At 35.7% G+C, this 22,752-nt stretch overlaps 3 protein-coding genes across 6 annotated transcripts; all 3 read right to left on the bottom strand.

The window, feature by feature from the left end:
• Positions 1 to 666: 666 nt before the first annotated feature.
• Positions 667 to 2,539, bottom strand: LOC113778026 (aspartic proteinase nepenthesin-1-like). The gene has a single exon (XM_027323274.1). It carries the CDS (start codon positions 2,141 to 2,143, stop codon positions 806 to 808), a length of 1,338 nt encoding a protein of 445 aa, XP_027179075.1. The 5' UTR covers positions 2,144 to 2,539; the 3' UTR covers positions 667 to 805.
• Positions 2,540 to 6,157: 3,618 nt separating this feature from the next.
• LOC113777449 (KIN17-like protein) lies at positions 6,158 to 12,264 on the bottom strand. 2 transcript variants are annotated; one of them, XM_027322535.1, is made up of 5 exons: positions 12,112 to 12,264; positions 11,968 to 12,019; positions 11,338 to 11,388; positions 6,998 to 8,283; positions 6,158 to 6,840 (listed from the first exon to the last, which is right to left on the bottom strand). In XM_027322535.1, the coding sequence occupies exon 4, from the start codon at positions 8,213 to 8,215 to the stop codon at positions 7,040 to 7,042; it is 1,176 nt and encodes a 391-aa protein (XP_027178336.1). In that variant the 5' UTR covers positions 8,216 to 8,283; positions 11,338 to 11,388; positions 11,968 to 12,019; positions 12,112 to 12,264; the 3' UTR covers positions 6,158 to 6,840; positions 6,998 to 7,039. The 2 variants fall into 2 exon arrangements, with proteins under 2 accessions (XP_027178336.1, XP_027178335.1); XM_027322534.1 differs by lacking the exons at positions 11,338 to 11,388; positions 11,968 to 12,019; positions 12,112 to 12,264 and having other exon boundaries at positions 6,998 to 8,344.
• Positions 12,265 to 12,782: 518 nt separating this feature from the next.
• On the bottom strand, positions 12,783 to 22,338 carry LOC113777831 (ribosome biogenesis protein BOP1 homolog). 3 transcript variants are annotated; one of them, XM_027323042.1, is made up of 19 exons: positions 22,080 to 22,338; positions 20,875 to 21,104; positions 20,658 to 20,732; positions 20,442 to 20,510; positions 19,815 to 19,969; positions 19,166 to 19,283; positions 18,950 to 19,051; positions 17,647 to 17,794; positions 17,397 to 17,505; positions 17,209 to 17,311; positions 16,925 to 17,075; positions 16,704 to 16,836; positions 16,511 to 16,617; positions 16,346 to 16,431; positions 16,160 to 16,220; positions 15,143 to 15,370; positions 14,955 to 15,039; positions 14,220 to 14,398; positions 12,783 to 13,183 (listed from the first exon to the last, which is right to left on the bottom strand). In XM_027323042.1, the coding sequence occupies exons 2-19, from the start codon at positions 21,031 to 21,033 to the stop codon at positions 13,098 to 13,100; spliced, it is 2,154 nt and encodes a 717-aa protein (XP_027178843.1). In that variant the 5' UTR covers positions 21,034 to 21,104; positions 22,080 to 22,338; the 3' UTR covers positions 12,783 to 13,097. The 3 variants fall into 3 exon arrangements, with proteins under 3 accessions (XP_027178843.1, XP_027178845.1, XP_027178844.1); XM_027323044.1 differs by having other exon boundaries at positions 20,875 to 21,045; XM_027323043.1 differs by lacking the exon at positions 22,080 to 22,338 and having other exon boundaries at positions 20,875 to 21,154.
• Positions 22,339 to 22,752: the final 414 nt, after the last annotated feature.

The following is a 22,752-nucleotide window of genomic DNA, read 5'->3' as shown; positions in this document are numbered from 1 at the left end:
ACGAAAAATTTTGTGGCAATCAACCTAGAACCCAACAATTAGTGACTATACCCGTACGCAAATAGTGTTGTTTTAGGTCACATTTCGTTTTCGCTATCTACTAATACTTTAATTCTAATATTGGCAATTGTAGTTAGGCAGTTGAGCAACCAATTCTTTGAGTAGGGTTGAGAAACAATATAATTTCTATTAACAGAATATACTTGTTGTATAGGCTGGTGGGAGTAGGAAAGACCAAGGGAAAAATTAAATTTTTTAGGTGAGTAAACTTATGATTTTAGCCCATTCTTCTCCATTTGTATGTTTTTTTTTTTCCACTACTCATTTTCTTTCTTTTTCGTTTTTGTACCTTTTGGAGACGGTCATTCTGGCAAAACAAGGTTAAGATTAAAGACAAAAACATCTAGCAATAATTAGAATATATATAAATTTTGCTAACAGGTGCCTATTGGGCACTCGTTAACAGATTTAAATTTGATCCGATAACCATGTATACATACACGCACACCAACAATTACTAACTTCCTTTACATTTATACATTTTTCCCAATTAACTTATATTTATATAGAGTGTTCAACTCATTAATGTGGGATGGTTTTGAGTCTATGTACGTGCAATGAACATTGGAATGGACTATATATAAACAGAACTTGATTAATAACTCATTAAAAGAAAATTCAACTTTGTAATTTCATTGAGCTGATCAGAAACTACAAGGTCATCAAGGTAAAGTCATTAATTTGGCCACACAAGCAGCAAATGCAAGTATATTGAGGAGGACACCAATAAATTGCAAAGAGCTGTTCACAATTGATTGCACTTTGTTGGGATGAATGACAAAGTCTCCTTCTGGAGATCATGAAGCAATAAGTAGTTTTGCTGCTGAACATTGCCAAAAATTGACATTCCACTTGAACTTCCCATTGCCAAGCATGCTAGACCCACGCTTGAATCGGCAATCATGTAATTTTCACCTGGTAAATCCACATCTGCACCCTTGAAATGGAAAACCAACTTTGGAACTTCAATGTCACTTGCATCTGATGGCAATGTGAAACAAAGGTCAAGCCCTGATGTGCCTGATTTGTCCACTGGAAGTTTCATCTGAGAAGTGAACTCTTTCTTGACTAGATCAAACGCACTTTTCTCCAAATAAGTGAGTGTAGTCCCGGAGTCAATGATAATGCCTCCACTTCCATCGCTATTGAGTGCAAAAGTAGATTTCTTGATAGGTAAGCGAGTGCCACCAACTGTAATCCCTTCAAGGGAAAGATAGTAAAATGATGGTTGTGATGGATTTACCACTAAAGGCGTGGTTCTACTTGCCGTGTCCGAGTTGTTGGCATTAGCCAAAGATCCCATTAGAAGAGTGCTAGTGCTGCTATCATCAATGGAAGTTAGGCAATAGGAGAACTTTGGTTCATCAAGTTGAGATACAAGCGATAATGGACCGCGGCCTAATCCCACCAGACCAGCTCCTTGGCCGAATCCGCTACCTTCATTATCTTCACCGCAGCCAAATGCAACTTTTGGGACAGAAACTTCACCAAATGTAAAGGTTTCAGCAGCCATAACTCCTTGGGTGGTGGAATAATCCCCATAAGTGTAGAGATACTCGCATCCATCAGTACCACAAGAGGACATTGGCAATGCTTCACACAGGCTGCTAGAGCATGAAAGTGTGGAAAATGAAGATGACTTCCTGGGATCAAAGATTGGTGTAGATTGATCAAAACACTGCTGGCAAGGCTTGCATTGAGTCCAAATCAGGTCACTTCCAGTGTCCATTATGGCTGAATAAGCAGTTGATGGCGTCCCCATGGACAACTGCATGAGAAACTCTCCATTTCCAGGATGAACTGAAGATTTGACATCATGATCTGATTCAGCTAATGCCATAGCACTAAGCCTGTTCAACCTTTGTCGTCCACGCTTCATTGCACGCTGCAAGAGCTCAAATTTTGTCAGATTACTTCCTGAATCGACATGTTTGAGAGTTACCTGAAATCCTGTTGCCTTCTGCACTTTTTCATCCTTCATAATTGCATTTCTTGAAGTGGAAAATGTCGGTGTAACGAATAAAATTGCCACTGCTAGTACTACTAATACCACGGACGAAAAAGCCTGTTGAAATGAAGCCATTTTCTTTGTTTGCTACTCAAGTGTCTAAGTTGGGTATTGTACAGAAGCTAAACACAAAACCTGCTACTTATATAGTACTTATTGACGGAAAAATGTGGGATGACAAAGAACGCAATCTATCCAAGAATTTCCTGAAAATCAGGAACTGGCGGAATGGATGATCCCCCGGAAAAGGCTGAGGCAGGACCGAGATAAAAGTGGCATCTGGGCAATAAAAAGCAAATCTGGGCTAAATCAACTCCTGAAGAGGATGAAATATTACAGCAGCTTTCACTCAAATTAACCTGGTCTTATGGATGGCTGTTGAAGGAAGAGGAGAAATACACTTCTTGAAGAACTCTTTCAATTTTAGTATGAAGCAATCCCACGTCTTAGAACATGCTTTTCTCCACCAACTTAGGTGACACATCTCAACTATTTGATTGACCCAAGCAAGAAGAACATCAAAGTTATTAACCTACCACACCTTTTCTGTAGAGACCACTAGCCTAATGATAATTATAAAGGTCAAATATTGTAATGATGACTTTTGCCTAAGAAGAATTGATTTATACATTGCGTAGAATAATGCATAAATGTATGAAATGTGTGAAAAATGAGTACCACTAATCATAGCAATTCATTTTAGATGTTGAATAATCTTAACGCTTGTTGCTTGTAGATTAATTAAGGTTCGGAAATTACAGCTAGGAGTGTCCAATTCATGTTCTAATGTATATCACTATATTGTTGCTGATACTGAGGTGAATTACCAATATCTCCCTTGTAGTTTATATTATGGAAGTTACCTCTAATTTCCTAATGGTTTTTTAAGTCTAATTACCTTTAATTACCGTTTATGGAAGTTACCTTTAAGTCTAATTTTTAAGTTACCCTTTGTATTTTGAACCAAAAGATGAATTAAAAGGTAAAATAAAAGCATAGTGATTTTTCATCATATCACATATACAAATGGTCATTTACAACTCATTTGGGGAATTACTAGCAGAAGTTTTTCAAAAACTAGGATATTAATTTATAGGCCTTCAGGACATTGATTCAAGTGTTAATTTTTTTGGCAAAAGTGAAACTAATTTCAAAAAATATTTAATTTGGGGACCATAAATGTAAATGTGTGCATATAAACAGTAATTTACGTGTAATTTAAGATATAAGTGTCTAAAAAAATGCCAAAGGCACTCGTTAGAAAAATCCCAATTTTATTCACCAACATAACTATTAAACTTACTACTCACGATTAAAAATTTTCTACCGTTGAAAATCGATTCTACAAGGCTAAAATTTCATGATTTTTTTTTTTTTTTTGTAATCCACTTCTAACTGTTTCTAAAACTCTGTATAACATTATTTTAGGTTATTTGACTATAATGTGAAAATAGTTTATCTTTTAAGTTTTCTATTCAGCTGTCCTCTAGATTTAAATCCACAAAGGAGCAAAAGGTAAGTTTGTAAAAATTGATAGAAGGGGACGACATTGTAAACCAATTGAAGGAAAAGAACATATTGTCTATTGATATTGAAAATAATGAAACAAAGGCCTACATATTTATAGACATTTCAGTACAATGAATCAATCCATATATATATATATATATATATATATATATCAGCATATCTAATCATGGTTTGTATTTATTAAAATGCTTAGCTGATGCCTTAGCTATCATGGGACATGACGTAGATTTTGACACCACTAATTATTTGTGAGCTCCATGAAGAACTTTAATTAAGTTATGTGTGATTCAGAAAACATTGGATTTACTATTAAAATAAAATGCTTGGTTTCTATCTAACCAAAACAAAATTGTCTCCACCAATTTTTTGCTTAAAGAAGCGTTAATAATTACATTATTGCAGCTGTAGAAGCTATTATTATTTTCCTTACAAAGAAAAATTGTTGTATTTAAATTGAGGTTTTGCAGAATTAACTCATTATTACTTAGCAGTAGCAGGGCTCTCCTTCCTTGCCATTATCCTTTGAAGAAAAAATAGAAAAAAAAAGGGTTCATATGCATGCTTCAATAATTCATATATATATATATATATATATATATAATAATTACGAAATTTGTTTGTATTGACGTATTTGGTATACAAATTAAATTGAGACGTGTGTTATACTAGTCTCGAGGTGTTATTTGCTTCCATTACACTAAGTAATTTGTTACTATAACAAGAACGAGAGAGAATTTGATAGCAAAATCCCAAGTTTTTTTTCATTAAGAAATGATGAAAATACAAAAAGTTGTTTAATTGTTAAGAGACTTATTAATGTAAAAGGAAAATGAGTTCTCATACATGTCCCAATGTGCGGTTAAAATGTCTAGTGAAGGCGCACCTTTTGGTGCCGATATAACTGTCATTTAAGGTGAAATGGCACCACAATTTTCTGACCCGTTTGTAAAGATCCAGCCCCAAATCCAAGTGAACCCAGAATCGGATTCAGAATTGGATCCAGCAGCAGCTGCAAAAACAGAGGATCCAAGCCAAATCTAGCTAGTACCGTTTTGGTTTTCCTGATTTCAGGACCATTTTGACCACGATCCGGCTTAATATCTGGCTTGGCTTCCACTAAGATCCGGCTTGGGACCTTATGATCGTTTTTTCGTACAAAGTTTTCTGAAATAATAATGTAGCTAGTGAGAATACTATATTTTTCTAAAAATCCAAAATTAGTTTTTTTTTCCTTATTCTTTTTGCAGCCACTTCAAACAATTGTAATTGTTTAGGGGATCAGTATCTTGTGCATAAATATTTTTCATTCGCAGGAGTCTATTAATGACCAAGTTTTGTAGCAAATTTTATTTGTGTTTCGTGGCTTTTGGTTGCCAAGCTTACTTCTTATCGTATAATGGCTATAAAGGTTCACAACATACGTTATGGGCAGCTCAAAAGTTGCCACAATTAACATATCCGAATAAATAGTATGTTTGGATAAGATATTATTTAAAATATTATTTAGAATAATTATTATAACGTTTTTAAAAAATAAAAAGGTGATTAGAAAACGTGTTTATAATGTAAGTAAAATAATATTTGAGGAAAAATTTGTATTCAAACAGACCAAGTACAACCAAGCACACGTCTATACTTGTTATACAAGGGACTTGTGTTGAAGAACACCATGCCTCAAGTCTTGCTACTTTTAATATTAGTTGGAACAATGGATGTGCATCATTAAGAAAAGCAACCAAAGAAAAATATTTTTTTTTTGGATCATTATTTTATACACAAATTATCAGCTATGAAGAATGATCAGATTGAAAATCTCTCAACCTAATCACACTTGCCAACATTAATCTACCTCATCTAACCAAAGAATTATAGTTCTATCAAACTTTTATATCTTTGAGAGAATATTGGATTAAATTTTTGGAAGTAACAAAAATTAATTGTTCTAGCGTTGGATGACCACGAAAGAGCCTTAGCCAGTGTTACAGTTAGAAAATAGAAAAGTAAAGAGCCCGTTTAAATTGTAAGTTTTTGGAATTTTTATAAAATAAAATAAAATAATACTGTTTAAATTGTAAGTTTTTGGAATTTTTATAAAATAAAATAAAATAATACTGTAACGATATGATCTATGCGAGATAAAAAAAATGATCGAAAGGCATGTCAAAGTAATTTCTGCGTCAAAATTTGCAATCCAAACAAGTACGTACCCTTGCGACAAATACAGCTTTCTCTAAGAAGTTCCTCGCGGCAATTGGTAGATGCTGTCTGATAAAGATTGAGATCCAATTAAACAGGTAATACAACTGAAATGGTTGGTGGCCTAACTACTACTAAGTAAAGCACAAGGAAATTGTGGCCAAGATCCGTTATTTTATTTGTCTTCCACGCATTCCGTGATGGTTCGATAATTTAGTGATGCGGAGCATTTTACGAACTTTTATTATTCGTGTAGTTTTGTACTTGCATCACAGAATTTATGGGTTTCAAAATTTGATCCACTATAGCTTTTTGTCCAGCTAAAATAATAAGGAAAGTAGAGGGTTTCACAATTTAAATAAATTAAAAAAGATATTGCAAGAATTTCAACCAATGAGTAAATAAATGTTACTACAACTTTAAGGAAAGAACAGCAGCCAGGGGTCTCAAACCAACTTCACCATGTCTGTCTTTCACTGCCTGTCATTTTGGAATACAGAACTTATGCAGCAACCTAAGGAGTTTTCATTCTAAATCTGGCTTGTTCTGTGAAAATAGTACCTGACAATAACTTCCCACTCATCCAACCGAGCAACTCTCATGCCACTGTAATTGTGTCAAAAACCTCAACACAACGTAATTTGCAATTCTCTGAATTGTCTAGATTACACACCTGCCTGGTAATACCCCAGTCAAGGCACAGCCCATGTCTCCTCCCTTCTAGGAGGTATTGTGAGAGGACTGCAATTTTCTGTCTAGAATGCTCGATGAGACAACAAGATGCTGACTAAATTTGTCGTTTTTTTTTATGCTGACAAGAAGATGAATGAAAGAATTTCATTGCTGCCTTGTTGTTGAGCCAAGCAACCCTCAACTTTACTAAAAAGTAATTTACTAGCTGAAAAAGAATGTCCTATAAAACTCAGGCAACCTAATGAAGAATGCAAAAGAGTTTTACTGAAGTGATCTTAAGGAACCAGACCTTAACAATTCCAGGCCCCTCATTCATACAAGTAGCACAAGTAGCGTGAAAGGTGGTGCATAACCTGCAGAGACCGGAATGCTTAACACAATCAGAAAAACAGAGAATGGCATGAAACAGAGCAGACTGCTTAATATAATCACAAGAAAAAAGATTGCAATCATTCATAAAAGATGCAGTCTATCATGGTACTGAACAACTCTGGAAAGCAGAACAATTACCACTTGATCACAATACAGTTAGTACATTCTTGTCAACATTTTTCATTGAGCCAATTTGCAGATATCTTCATACTCAACCGCCTTAATCACCCTACCATCATAAATCCCCTTCTCAATCTGCACCTTAGCACAGAACTTATCTGTATCAACAGCAAGAAGCCTAGCATTTGACCCACGATAAGCCCCATTAACTATTCTCACAGGTACCCCAATTTGTGGAATCACAGTCTCAAGCTCTTCTTGATCAATTCTCAAGACATGCTTACTCTCTAGCATCTCAATTTCCCCAACATACTTATCAATCACTTTCCGCACCATGCCCTTCTGCTTATAGTACCCCTTTCCTGCCAGCGCCCTGCTCATTACCTTCACGATAATCCCCTCACACAACCAATAATCCTTCCTATTACTCCTCTCCTTCGCCTTCTCTTCGTCCCTCATCAACTCATCCAACACTGAGCTCCCCATCTTTCCACTGCCCTTATTCCCCTTGTCGCTTTTAGTCTCATGCTCCACATCATCAAAAACAACCATAGAACTCTCCTCCTTCAAATTACTTTTCGACGATGATCCCAAACTTAACTTAATTTTCTCCTCCGATTTCTCAAACAACCTTTTCTCCTGAACTTCCTGTTCATTCCCATTCCCGCTCTCATTCCCAGCTGACATCAGCTGCTCGGCACGCTCAATCTGCTTCTTAATCTCCCTCTCCTGCTTCTCCTCCTCTGCTAAATCAGCCCTAATCCTCTTATTCTTCATCTTCTCCTTAAACAGGGTCTCCGAATCACGATCAATATAAGTAATAAACCACCCTTTCGGAGTTTCCTCAACTTTACACTTGCCAGTCCTCCCCAAATACTTGACAAACTCCGTCAAAGTTGCCCACTGAGTTGAATTCATATGAATATGGTGGCGATCGGCGATGTACTCGTTATATACCACGGTGGCGGCGATGCGACTAAAGCGGTGACTACGCTTCATATGTTCGAGAAATGCTTGTTCGAACTCTTCGGAATAGCCGTCGACGATTCGATTAGGGTTTTGGCCAAAAACCTGCATCTGCCGCTGGTGTGATTCGCTCATGCAGTGGCACTTGAAGCCGTTCTCGTCTCGACATTGCTTTTGGCACATCTGACAATACCATCGGAGTTTTTGTAAGCCTTTTGCTTTGATTCTATTCGCTATTGCCTTTGGCGTCAGGAACTCGTTCTTTCCCATGGCAGCGGATCAAGAATTGATTTCAGTAGGATTGTTTCGACCACCCTAGTCTGTAGACGGCCAGCCGGCTGGTGGCGAGGCAAGATAATAAAGGCGGTTAGGGTTAAGCAAATGATGAGATTTCATTTCTACAGCTATCTTTCGTTACTAGAAATTTTCTGGCTGTGCCCATGCCCAATTTGTTGTGGAAAAAATATTGAAAAATTCCCTGTAACTCTCATTTTTAAACGGGATAATTTCACAAACCTCCCCTGAGGTTTCTGACACTTGCACTGAGACTCTTCCAGGTTTTAAAAATTTCACCTAACTCCCTTGCTTTTCAAATTTGGTAACAACTCAGTCCAATTATAATTAAAATATTACTATCATGATAGAGATGACATTTATATTCCATGAATACCCTCTTCCTCCCTATATTAGTGTAAGATTGTTTGTTAATAAAAACCTACTAGTTTTCCTTTCGTAATAATATTAGTGTAACACTTTTTGAATTTCACTTATAAACATTTATGTATTTGATATAAATTAAATGATTCAAAGTAAAATACTCATAAATAGCTAGTATTTTATTCATATAATGGAAGAAACTCGTAAAGAACTGGTATGTTATGGACAATTTTTTTTCTACTTTTAAATACTTCATTTATATTAAATACAAAACATACTAGTTTTCCTTTCGTAAAAATATTTGTATAACGGCTTTTGAATTTTATTTGCAAATATTTATGTATTTAACATAAATTAAATGATTCAGAATAAAATACCCATAAAAATCTCGTACTTGGTTCATATAATAGACAAATGCCATAAAGAGTTGGTACTTTATGGGATATTTCGTTTTGCTCATAAATAGCTATTACCTCTCTCACCCCCAATCGACCCTCAGACATAACCCCTCGTTTGTTCCATTAATAATTAATGTTATTATTAGATCTTGTTCGTGATATTGAGAAAAATAAAGAAATTTAGAGATTCTTTAAATTAAAGTTTTTTATTAATTTCTTTTTTTATTTTCTTTAGTATTTTCTTTGTTAGTTCTATCTCTTTTTCCTTCAAATAAATCTAAAACTCCTTTGAAAAAGAAAAAGAAATAATTTCTATTTTTTTCAATAAAATAAATATAATATAAATAGTAGACTGGAAATGAAAGTCTGTTTCTCACATCCATCACACAAAAATATCAGATGCAAAACATTTGGTACATGAAGCCACGATCTGATAAATATACATCCAAATATACATACTTATATAGCTAGAAAGAATGTAATCAAAGAGAGAGTGGAAAAGGCTCTTATCTTGTAACTTGAAAGAAACCCTTCTCTGTGGAGGAACAGAATAAGAATTTATTGTTATATATAATATAGACAATCTCGAAAAAAGAAGATTTAATTAGAAATATCGACAAATTCGTGTTCGTGTAATAGAGGAAACCCATAAAGAGCTGATATGTTATGGGCAATTTCTTTCTTTTTTTTTACTTTTACGTATTTAATTTATGTTAAATACAAAACCTACTAGTTTTCCTTTCGTAAAAATATTAGTATATCACTTTTTAAATTTTACTTACAAACATTTATGTATTTAACATAAATTATATGATTCAAAGTAAAATGCCTATAAATAACTAGTATTTTATTCATATAATAGAAGAAACCCGTAAAGAGCTAGTAAAAAGTGGGTAATTTCTTTTTTTACTTTCACGTATTTAATTTATGTTAAATACAAAACCTACTAGTTTCCCTTTCGTAATAATATTAGTGTAACACTTTTTGAATTTCACTTATAAACATTTATGTATTTAATATAAATTAAATGATTCAAAGTAAAATACTCATAAATAGCTAGTACTTTATTCATATAATGGAAGAAACTCGTAAAGAACTGATATGTTATGGACATTTTTTTTTTTTACTTTCAAATACTTCATTTATATTAAATACAAAACATGCTAGTTTTCCTTTCGTAAAAATATTTGTGTAACGGCTTTTGAATTTTATTTGCAAATATTTATGTATTTAACATAAATTAAATGATTTAAAATAAAATACCCATAATCATCTCTACATTTTTATTAACAAGCAATCTTATACTAATATAGGGAGGAAGAGGGTATTCATGGAATATAAATGTCATCTCTATCATGATAGTAATATTTTAATCCTAATTGCACTGAATTGTTACCAAGTTTGAAAAGCAAGGGAGATAGGTGAAATTTTTAAAACCTGGAGGGGTCTCAGTGCAAGTGTTAGAAACCTCAGGGGAGGTTTGTGAAATTATCCCTTTTTAAAATTAATAGAACATGGAAGATCTTAATTGTGTCATGTTCAGAAACCATATCCATGTGTAAACCATTATAGCAGTAGGGTAATTAAAGCAAAGCCCACGTCCATGTGCAAAATCAGAGAAACTAATATAACAAGGAAGCTGCAAAATAATTGAGGACTGAGATATGTTAGAAATCTTTGTCCCTTCCCCCCCCCCTCCCCTGCAGGCCGCCACCGGTCCGAAACAACAAAAAAGTTAGGATCCAGCCATTGAATAATCCCCTTTCAATGAACCAAGGTATGGAACTCAGAAGTGCTCATCTGTGCCAGAAATTAATCAGTGCATGACCAGTTCCTAAAACCAAAATTTAAACAGAAACCAAATTATATCAAACAAATCATGATTGAGTGCAGCTTCTACTTGTTGAGCCCCAAAACATGTGGAAAATTAGAACCAAGACAGTAGAAGCTGGGAGCCTGGGAAACTACTCTTTAGCTGGTCTTTGGTCCAAACTATGATAGTCACTAACATGACAATGCAATAAAAGTCAAAAACAATTAATGAAATTAATGTTTCTAGGTCTATCAAAGTATTGTTTCCAATGGAATTTAAAGATAGTTCGAGCCATTGCAAGACATTAAAGGATCATTCAGCAAACAAACACAAAGGCAAAAGTAAAATCATTTTTGTGTAGAACCAAACAGTGAGCTAAACAGCATCTCTCAAATCATTTAATACTCCATAACAATGGGACACGTAAATTTTCAGAAAACTAAACTAGTGTAGCGGTAAAGCTACCTTTAGAAGCAAATCATCAAACACAAAGCATGCTACTATTGTAAGAGATGATCACACACCTTAAACACTGGATGTTTACTTCGCTGTGCTTCTTCTTGATTCTTTCAAACCTACAAAACAATCAACAATAACAAAAGCAAACATTCATGCTAGGAGGTCAATTTTGGAAAGAAAAAAAAAGGCTAGAAAAACTCAACAATAAACTCATCAAATGGCTGAAAATTGATGCGAAAATGTGAGTTTTCTTCGTGTTTTTGGCTAGGAAAGCAGATAGGGGCGGGGAGGGGAGAGGTATAGTGTTTTCCCCTCTTTGATTCTCTCCTTTTTCTGGGGAAAAAAAAAAGAATTGCATGGTTGGGAGATGAGATAGTGTACATAGAATGTAAATCGGAAGGCAAGCATAAATTTGGGGGGGGGGGGGGGGGGAATCATTGTTTTTTCGGCCAATAAGAAATAATGTTTTTTCAAATATACTTTATGAATATTTCGATGCCTTAAAATACCACATAAAATAAAACCAGTAAAGTGCAGCTATATCTTCTTAAGAAGCATAAGCAAAAACTTATCATAAGAGTAAATAGCCAAACATATAGGCACATAACAGTAATATTAAAATATTTAAAATATCAGCCCATATAATATTAACAAAATTTCAGCAAATTAATGATACAAATCAAAGGTAAACTAACCTGGAATGAACAGATGTCTTGCTGCAAAACCTTTTCTATTTTCAGACCAAAGCTGAAAATTACGAAAAAAATATTGATTATACAGCATGTATGTTCGTGGTGCAAAAAAACAAAGAAAAAAAGAATGGGAAGAAATGTATTTACCAGGGAACAAAAGAATGGCAATGTTGGCAGTCTGAAATTCGTCCCTACCTAATTGCAGATTGGGGGTAATGTGGCATTACATGAAATTGATGGCAATGTTGTCAAGCTCAAGCTACAGGGAGAATGCGGTTCTTGTCCAAGCTCTGTAATGACAATGAACGTCGACCAGCGGAAAAGATCCCTGAAGTTGAATCAATACCAGATGAGGAAACTGGCCTTGAGTTGAACGAAGAAAATGTAGAAAAGGCAAACCATTACATTCAACTTTTTACTGTAATCCCAGAGTTGAATGTTGTTGGACAGCCAAGTATGAAAATGTTGAATTATGTTAAAGGAGAATCAAATCAAGTAGTATTGAAAAAGACTAGCATGATCCATACGGCATAGAGGGATGCTTTGACATTTGCCCTGGGTAATTACTTACGTTCTGTACAGTCCCGACCGCAATGTTTTAGCATCAGTTTCAATAATTGAATGTACAGAAAATTTATTTGAGGCAGCAGCGGAGATTTTACGTGTTGCATTACAAACTTGAGTTCCATTTCGATTATCTCCTGCTGTATCTACGTATCTTCTAGCTTTTTGCTTTACAGTAAAAACTCACTATGTTAAGGGTGGACGGACGAAAAAATCTAATATGACTTCTCTAGTTCATGCAATACGAGAAGCGGTACCAAAAACAAACATCCCCAAAAAAGGATGATATCTAGCATTCTTTTTACAAAGATATATAATGGGATTCCGCATTTCATAACCTACATGACCAAAATTGGATACAGAGCAAAAAGGAGGAAATCTTTAACAACCAACAATGATATGTCAATAGTCCATCATTTTAAATGGACTGTATGTGTTTAATTGTCGTATAAGACGGAGAAAGAGCATACAGCTCAATTCACATAAGTCAAAATTTGTCCTGTTTGCCTTAGCCGCATATTGACGCTTGATCCACAACTCATTTATTTGAGGACGATCGTACCATCTAATTAGTGGCAATAGAGCTTGATCACAGAATCTGCTCCAGCAGTAAATAACCAAGGTTGCCTAGGGTGGAATTTACAGTCCAGGACTCCTGCAAAGAGCAATGTTTCAGCCAATGATTGATTGATTATACACCTACATGTTTATTTTATAATAAATTTTGAGACGTTCTGCATGAGAGATCAGAACTATTGATATACGTAAACAAGTTGGTATCACTCACTCATCCAAAGAAACCAACTATATTATAGCTCGGAAGAGTATATAACTGGATCGCAAATGGTAAAAGTCTTAGAAGCCAATAGCATACAAAATAAAAACATGATTAGAGATGATTAGATAAAGCCACTTCTGAAATTGAGTTTCCTTCTTGAGATCACAGGACAGAGCAGATGATGAAAAGCAGCCTTCCCCCCTCACTAAACATTCCCTACCCCCTCCCAAGTGTCTCTGGAGAAGGCAATCATATTACTAGGCCAACAGGCAGCATCATGTGGTGCCTCTATATCTAATAACGATAGCACTCTGCAGGATTTTTTAGGTGATGGTGCTACAAGACAAGTAATAACAGTTATGCACATAATCATATTCATATTCTTGTTCACCATATATGTGAGCATGAACCACTTTCCGACAATTCTGATGATGAAATCAAAGAAGGAAGTCCTCCAGAATTTAAACTTGCATAATCAAAGAAAATTTGAGTCAAACTAACCAAGGCCCACATCCCTTTCCTTCAAAGTCAAATCATGACGACATAAAATAGGATCATCCCCCCTATATGAAGGTGATAAACCTAATAAAACCGCTCAGCGCAAAAAGCTTTATCTAATATCCTACTACATCAAAAATCCAAACATTTAAAAAAGAACTCAACAGGTAAAAAGTCAGCATGACGAACATTTCAAAGAGTTACCAACATCACTGGTTGTCATGCAGCCCAAGTTTATAATCATCATTTAATTCTAGAAATGACAAAAAGAGTGACTAGAGAGGCACGGCATTCACAGTTCAACCAATCTAAGCAAGCAAGCTCAGGCCCAACAAGAAATTCATATCAATTCCATCATTTCTACCTTTTCCATCAACATTCCAAAGTGTATAAAATATATGAATCAAAAAGTTACCTCTTCCATTCACACTAGCATGCCCACGAAGAATCTCCAATGGTACAATCAATGGGTTTTGGTTCAGATCTGAATACACCATGCCATGGAAAACATATGCTGTGCAATCATCAGAACTTGACGCAAACAAAGGGTACGAACGGTGAAACGCCACCCTGGTAATGTCCTTTGGATGGCAACTGGAATTGAAAAACCAATTAAACACAATTATTAATGGTGCAGAAAATACAACCACAATTTTTGCATGATTGTGCATATTCTACACCATCCATAAGGGATTTTACGTCACCAGGCAGATTCTTCCAGCTGGTTAGCACAATCTAGGTCAACATTCATTATATAGGTCTTACAGATTATAGACATGTTCCACGCATCATTCAAGTTGCACAAAGCAAAATGCATAATGCAGTTCGTGCAATCAGAAACATAAAACTTTCAATATGCCTTTTTGTTTTCTAAAAATAATTTGCTATCTTGCTTCCACACTTGTATTGTACTAATTCATTATGAATTATTTGTCTCACTTCAACTATATTATCTATCTTTGCCATGCAAAATTCTACTTTGTTCATTTTTCTTGGTTGCAGTGCATAAATCTGACAAGACAGACTTGGAGAGTTTAACCAAATACACATGCATCTTTTTCATCTCCGAAAACACAAAAATGTTTGCAAAAATTCTTATAAAGCTTTCAAACGTAAATTCTTAACACTGCAATTTAATGCAGTGACTTACTTGAGAACCCTATAAGGTTGAGATGACAGGTCCATGTCAAACCAACATAGTTTTCCATCTCTGCTACCCACAATGACATTGTCACCTGCATCAAAAGACAGTGCAAAATTAAGCAATCATGTATACATGCAAAAGGGGGAAATGTCAAGTAAGAAAGGAGGACAAGTCCATAGGAACCACTATCTCACCACCAGGATGAATGGCAATGGACGAGACTTCACGTACTCCAGTTTCAAGCTTCTTGATTAGCCTTTGCTTCAACAGGTCATAAATGCGGACATTCTTCTTTGTTGATATGAAAAATATTGAACGAGTTGGATGGAAAGCAGTTGAAACTGGTAACCCATGCAACTTGAATGGTATCCTTTGTGTTAACCCCTTGGAGAGTTGGTGAACTAATACTGCCTTTGATTCCCGTATATTGCGTCAAGAATAAACACTCACCATCCAAAGAGAGACCAAGTTCCTAGCTTAACATAAGCACTTGAAGCAAAAGGAAGAAAGATACCAAGTGCAACTAATTTAGGTCGTAAATGATATGATGGCATGCTGATTGGCACTTAGGTCAGATTTGGTTCATGAAATTAGGTGAGAGTAGATTCTGAATCTTGCATTGTCTGTGGTTAGTTGGCATTTTTACATAACATCATACCCAATAAAAAGTTTCATGCATCTACATGGAATAAAATTTCCCAAATCAAAGGAGAGAATCTCCTGGGATAACAAGTTCTGCATAAGATATACTACAAAATGGACTTTATTTGCCCTTCAATTTATTTTAATTAGCATAGGACAAACCTAAAAAAGTTTGCACCTTTTTCTTTAGGATATCCACACACAATGACTCTTTTACAAAGGACTGCGAACGTCAGGACTATTAATCATGACAGTCCTAATACCCAATCAAAATCCCACCCAATCCAATCAAATCAAAAGCCAGTGATCCTGTACCTCTGCATTCTAGCTCCAGTCACCAACTTAGACATCATGCATATCTAATTATATATTGAGTTCCCACATGAATTTATCATCACAGGTAAAATTTCACAAGAAAGAGAGAAAGAGAGAGAGATAGTCATCTCACTAATAACAGAACTGATAGTCCGGCATTCCACCCTTCCCAAAGCTTGTGGCTTAATTCGAGAAAATACAGAATGTAATAGGCATGGTTAAAATAAATCAACATACAATGGGTGAAAGGATATCATATGGCATGAGGGTTGAGAAATAGTCTCCTTTACGATGCCATTCAACAGAAGACACTGTCTGCACATTCAGAGAAAAATAAGCAGTTATTCTCTTTATATAAGGGCCTTCAAACTGATCAAGTTGAAAAACTTGCTTAACAGCTTTCAAATATAACATGCAAACATAGACCAGCATTGAAGTACCTTATAGTGATTTAATCTGATTGCCCCGTGATTATCATCTCGAGACCATTTCACAATGGTCTCACTTATAATGGCCTCACTAGCACCTGAGCAAGGAAAAGAAAAAAAGAACAGTCAAGGAGTAGCCTTTGTGCAGTATGCTAGGCGAAAGTGACTAACACTAACCTGGTTCATCGTGTGCCATGCGTGATTCGACGTGCAGAAGATCATCCACCCTTCGATTTACTTCATCGTTACCAAGTCCAGTATTCAAAAGAAACACATCTTGTCCCCTAAATATTATGCCACTCTCAAATTACATGCCTTATTTAATAAAACCAGCACATGAAAAGAAAGATAACTTCTACATCATCCTTACACAGAAACAGCCAGGACAGGAAGTTCAGGTGAAGGGTTCCAGGCAACATGCTGGACAGCTTCCCCCAGCTCCCATACTCGAAAACACCTTCCACTTTCAACCTCCCAGACACGCACCGTTCCATCATTAGAACCTTAATACATATAGAATTTGATAATGAAGAAAATTCAGATTACTGGTAAACAGAAAAGTGATAAACTGTAAGAAAAAAGGTGGCCAACCAGAAGCAATCCATTGCCCAGTAGAGTCGGTAGATATTGATACCACAGGGCCCTTGTGACCTTTATACTCAAGATAACATGTGGTTGGATAGGGTTTAAGATCTTTACGGCTCGGCAACTTGGGTTTCAAGGACTCAGGATCAATATTAATCTAAAAAAGCAGAAGATGGGAGCCAGATTCATTGTTAATGATGTTTAACCAAAATAGCCAAGACTAAGATTTTAGATACTCACGAGCCATCAAATGGAAGTCAAGTAAACAAATTAGATTTGCCCATACATACACGTTTCTTTTGAGTTCTTGGACACAGGTACAGATCTAAACAACGGTCAAAAGATTCTCGAACAGCTTTATCATATGCAGGCACACTTCTCATAGATGTAAACCTAAATAAAAAAGCACATTAGGATTGACCATGGTCAACATAAATGCCAAAGACAGAAAATCAATTGGCACCACCAGATACCCCACCGTTTGGGTATGAATTTAGGCCGGTCTTCCTCGTACATAAGCTCATATTTTTTAACCTCTTCAGCTGCTGGAATATATTCTAAAGAAGGATTGTAGGATTCCTCATGACCTGAAACTTATAGTATTAATGGTGTATCTTTTTCTGATTCCTCATAAATGACAAAAATTAAGATAAACACTGTCACAATACAGAAAATTAACAGTCTAATGGAACTTTTCATTCAAAAAAAGTTACTTTAGAATTACCCACCTGGCAACTTAGGTTTTGGTGGAGGAATATGGTGCCTCTCTGTTAAGTTACGGTCATCACCCCATAGAAGATATACACGATTCTCCTCTTTGGGTTTATCATCGACTTTTATTAGTCCCTTCCGAATACCACGTACTAGCTGGACAATCTAAAAGGGGAAAGGAAACCATTAAACACATTAAAAGCCATCCACACATAAGCCCTACTTCATACTTAACAAGAAGGTTATTACAGAAGAGTAAATCTTTATTTGCTTCAATTTTGTTCAACACATAGGCAAATAAAGTGACATGATATATAAGTGATAAAGGAAAAACACATAAGGGACAAGAAAAGGTGAAAAGTGAACCCCATTTTTCCTAAGATCGAATACTGAAATGAACTACTCAAATCAAGTGACACAAAATATAAGTCACCAAGGGGGAAAAAGCATCGAGGACCAGAAAAAGCGAAAACAAAATCTCATTTTTCTAAAATAGCTTTTATAAAATTACCATCTCAGTTAATGTGATCTAATCATTTGAATAGCACAGTAAACTTGGGGCAAGAAAGACAGAGTTTGTTTGGATAAGAGTTTATTTGAATGATTTATTTGAGATATTTACTGTAGCACTTTTTGTGATGTGATGTATGTGAGATAAAAAGGTGATTGGGAAGATAAAAAGGTGATTGAGATTTGTGAAAACAAATTTTGCAAACCAAATTATCTTTGTCCAAACAAACTCAAAGATGTTCATGTCCTTGTCATGTAGCGGATAGCTTGTTCCAGCTATCCACTAGAGGATCTTGGAATGATTCTTTTTCTTTTCTTTTTTTCCCTGGGGTGGGTGACCAGGGGTTCTAGAAATTGAACGGATGTCTTAGAGGCTACCAAACCCCTGAATAACTGGGATACCGGATGTTATCCCAAGTAGATTATACATGCCATCTTCACCCCCCGAGAAAGAGAGAGAGATTCGATATGCTCAATTTCTCTATTTCTTATCAGAGATGCAGTCTAATGCTAGTAGCACGCATAATATTACGACATTTCCACTGAAACAACTATTCAGCATAGACTTCAGATTTCGGAAGCTGGATATAGCCTTTTTCATATATTGGACCAATATTTCACGGCATGAAAATTCAGGATCAAAAATTGACAAGCATTACAGTTTTTTACTTCTTCCATATATCCTAATCAAAGTTAACATAAAAACACATTCTTATATTAGTGTTTTACTGGAAAATCAACGTCTATTGTAATTTTTTTTAACAGCAAATACCCCAATACACAGTAAATGAAGGTTTACGAACTCCAAACCATTTTACTCTCCCACTTCGAAGGGACAAAACGTCGCTTTGGCTCTGGTGCATCAGGGAAGGGATGCTCAGCTTTATCTATGGTGACCCAATCAACAGCTGTCTGCAGGGGGAAAAAAATTAACGAACTTCTGAAAGTTTAAACATCATTCACAAGATAGAGTTGGAACGACAATCACTAAAAGCAGAAGAAAGCATGACAGATATAGGTACAAACCGGATATGGATCAAATTCAGGGTGTGGTGCCATTCCTTTCAGCACCCTACGAATCATTCTAGTTTCTTCTTTGGTCAGCTCCACTATTTCATCATTATATTCATCATAAATCTTGCGCCTGCAAAACCAGGTAGAATTTGAAAAGGAGCATCGAAAAAGGCCCCACCTCTCCCCGCAAAGAGGACATAAGCAAACAGCACTAAAAGGACATTCCTACTTACCAAAAACACACCAACAAAAGAATAAAGCTTCAAATGTCAAATAACAGAACATAGGTGCAATTTCATAACATCTAACAGTAAATTTGTTATTTGCAGCTACAGTAAATTCAGATGCGACAGTAAACTTTCACAGGGTAAGAAACACAAGAAGCAGATAAACAGCCATTGGTTTCATTAGTTTATCAGAATACTTGCGCTACTCACTTCAGTCAATTAGCAATAATTTTTCTATGGACTTCAGGAAAATCTGTTTCACACAGCTTGGCAAGAAAAAAAATTTATAAGGACAATGTCCGAATTGACAATCAGTCAAAATCATACATCCCACATTTTTGCAGGGATTAATTGCCAAAAGGAACCAAATTCAATCTCAAGTATGTATAATCAAGAAACCGACAGGAAGACCACAAATATGCTTATGTAATCACCAATTTTCAGAGTTATCGGCACTGGCAAGAAAGGAATCAAGTTTGTCCTCTCTCACTTTCTTCCTAATCTTCTTCCCAGCAATATCATATCCAATGTGCTCTTCATCCTTGTACCATTCAAAAGGAACATTTCCCACTGTATTATGAGCAGCAACCTAATTTGACAAGAGAAAGGAACAATTCATTACTATCTCAGCCAAAATAAATAAAAAAGTCAAAGCATAGTTATATTAAGAAAAGGCTATCCAGGAAAAGAAAAGGCCCTCAAACATCAACCAACTGAGAACAGCAGCTTTGCTTGCAATGGGATATGATTTCTTAGTTTTGCTTTGATTACAAATTTTGAAGTTTAAAGGACAACCAAAAAGCACATGGTGGCAGATTATCATCATCTAAATTCGTAATCAGAACACTGTATAGAATTTCCTGATTCTAAGTATCTGCATCACACTTTCATGAAGAGCTCAATGCTCTATCAACACCCAAAAAAAACCACTTTCCACTCTAAGGGGACAGAAGAGTAAGAGGCACCATATTGAAAGGAAGAAAAGAAATTTGATGATCCCCCAACCATATTCTCTTGAAAAACATTAGAAAACTTAACAAAAGAGTATTCGCATAACGCACCTCATCTTCAGAGGAATCACTCTCCGCCATACTTTCACCATAGTCATCATCTTCTGAGACATCATTACCCTAATAAATTGACAACCCAAATCATCAAAAAAAAAAAATAGCAAACACAAACACTTCCATAATCATGTGGAGGTTACCAATCATATCTTTATTCATTTTCCGTTCCATAAAACCACTCTGAAAAAATTAAGCAAAATTAACATGTACCTCACCGTCTGTCAGCTCAACCGATTCTGATTGTGTATCAGTCAATGAGTCTTCAGATGGATTCTCATTCAAAAGCTATAAACACCAGGCAACAATAGCCTCGTTAAAAGAAATTCAAACCAAGCTTGAATACTAGCGTTCGCCTCAAAAAGGCCTGTTTACTATATACCCAATGGGTGCCCAACGACTGAACTAAAAACAAATTACGAACCATTACCTCGATGTCCGAGAATATTTCACCAGAGCTAGAACTTTCTTCTTCATCTCCTTCATCATCCTCTTCTTCTTCTGCTGCTTGTTCAGCTTTCATTGGGTCTTCCTCCTCCTTCACCACCTTCTCCTTCCCCTTGGAACTTTTCAACTTCTCCATTGGCATCTTTCACTCTATCTGTGGGTGACAACGTCGGCGAATGAAGGAATGGGGAGACTGAAGGCCGACGATGGAGTCTAGGGTTTTTATTGGGAGGTTAGGTACAGCGGAAAGACGTAGTATTTGCTTGCTTGATTTAGCAAATTTCATGTATGACAAAAATGTGCAATATTTCACCAGACGAGTCAGTGTTGAATAGTAATTTCACCAGACGAGTCAGTAATTGGAGCACCCGACTTACATAAGTCAAAATAATTGGCTCCGTTTGGATTTGCATTTTTTTCCAAAAACCGTTTTTGTCTTTCAAACACACCCAAATGTTTGTTGTAGCATACTAACAATTATGTGTACAGTTAAATTTTTGCGAAACTACGTCATTTTTCCTTTAGCCCCAATTAGGGGTGAGCATTCGGTGCAAATGCGGTAATTCGGTGCACTGAATTCGGTGAATTCGGTTATTGCACCTGTAGAAATCTAAACCGTTTTCGATTTCGAATTGGGGATGACCGAATTCATTCGGCAACCGATTTCAAATTCGAAAACGGTAATGAATTTGGTCTAACCGAATTCATCTATTATTTAAAAAAAAATACCCTGAAGCAAATTAAGTTTGCAACGCTGCTTTTCCCGAATTCATCTGTAATCAATACAGTATTCTCTCTTTAACAAATTAAGTTCATCTTTCAAGGATTAACGAATGAAATATATGTTAAGTAAACAGCAAATATAATTGTCAGCCCTTAATGGAATAAAGATGAAGGCCCCAACAAGAAAGTTAAAGGGAAAATCCCAAGCCAGAAATTTAAAGTGAAGATGCCAAGCAAGGAATATATATTTCCATTGCAAAGGAAGGCATCCAAGTTAAGAATAACTCTGCACTTTTAAGTGACCAAATATCAATACTCCTCTCTCTTTAACCACTAGTAAGATTACCAATTTTTGGATGCTAAAACTTCCCATCTAATCTAAACTACTACAACAGTTAGAGTTTGCAATTGGAAGCTCAGATTTCGTCGATCTTGGCCATTTTACTGCCAGAGAGGAGCACTTACCTAAGCGAGCCAGAGATGAGCAGTGATTGGTGCTTCGTCTTCGACACTCGGCAGCGATAAACCAGCACGGCAGTGATGAACTGATGAAGTGAGAAATGAGGTCGAATGAGGATTGAGATGGAGACAGCCGACAGGAGACGTAGAGTGCGGCGGACTGGCGGAGGCCGGAGAGGAGGAGAGCAGCTTCGATTTGGGAATTGGGACTTGGGACTTGGGACTTGGGGGTGTTAGTACTGTGAAAGCCCTAGGTAAGGCACTATGCAATATTGCAATGCTTGTTGAAATTGTCAGCTGAAAATGAAATCCGACTTTTCCCAAAGGAAGTGATTTTGTAATTTTTAATTTACAAATTGGGGCTCCTAAATTATAATACATTCATTATGCTCCTCAATGATTTAAAAATTATTACTGATTTGATTCCCAAATTTATTCATAATTTAACACATTCCTTATGTTCTAATAATTTTGTGGTTTAATTGGCATTTATTTGATCACTTATACCTAAAATTCTTGGTCTATGATTTAAGAAACACATAAAAAGTAATTAATTTAAACTAGAATAAACCTTAGATTATACAATGATCGGTGATAATTTATGAATTTATAATTTATAATGATTGATAATAAGTAATATTAGTTAGTAGTTACAATGAATTTATAATTTACAATAATT

Source organism: Coffea eugenioides, chromosome 7 (assembly GCF_003713205.1).
Source record: "Coffea eugenioides isolate CCC68of chromosome 7, Ceug_1.0, whole genome shotgun sequence".
Classification (NCBI taxonomy): domain Eukaryota; kingdom Viridiplantae; phylum Streptophyta; class Magnoliopsida; order Gentianales; family Rubiaceae; genus Coffea; species Coffea eugenioides.
This window is presented reverse-complemented; position numbering and strand designations above follow the sequence as displayed.

Bases quoted from the DNA above. Each gene is read 5' to 3' on its own strand.
- LOC113778026 (XM_027323274.1), bottom strand. From the start codon at position 2,143: ATGGCTTCATTTCAACAGGCTTTTTCGTCCGTGGTATTAGTAGTACTA.
- LOC113777449 (XM_027322535.1), bottom strand. From the start codon at position 8,215: ATGGGAAAGAACGAGTTCCTGACGCCAAAGGCAATAGCGAATAGAATC.
- LOC113777831 (XM_027323042.1), bottom strand. From the start codon at position 21,033: ATGCCAATGGAGAAGTTGAAAAGTTCCAAGGGGAAGGAGAAGGTGGTG. The intron at 19,284-19,814 runs GTGATTACATAA...CTGGTTTTGCAG, and splicing joins GCCGATAACTCTGAAAATTG to GCGCAAGATTTATGATGAAT. The intron at 16,837-16,924 runs GTTGGCCACCTT...ATATGTATTAAG, and splicing joins TGGGCAATGGATTGCTTCTG to GTTCTAATGATGGAACGGTG.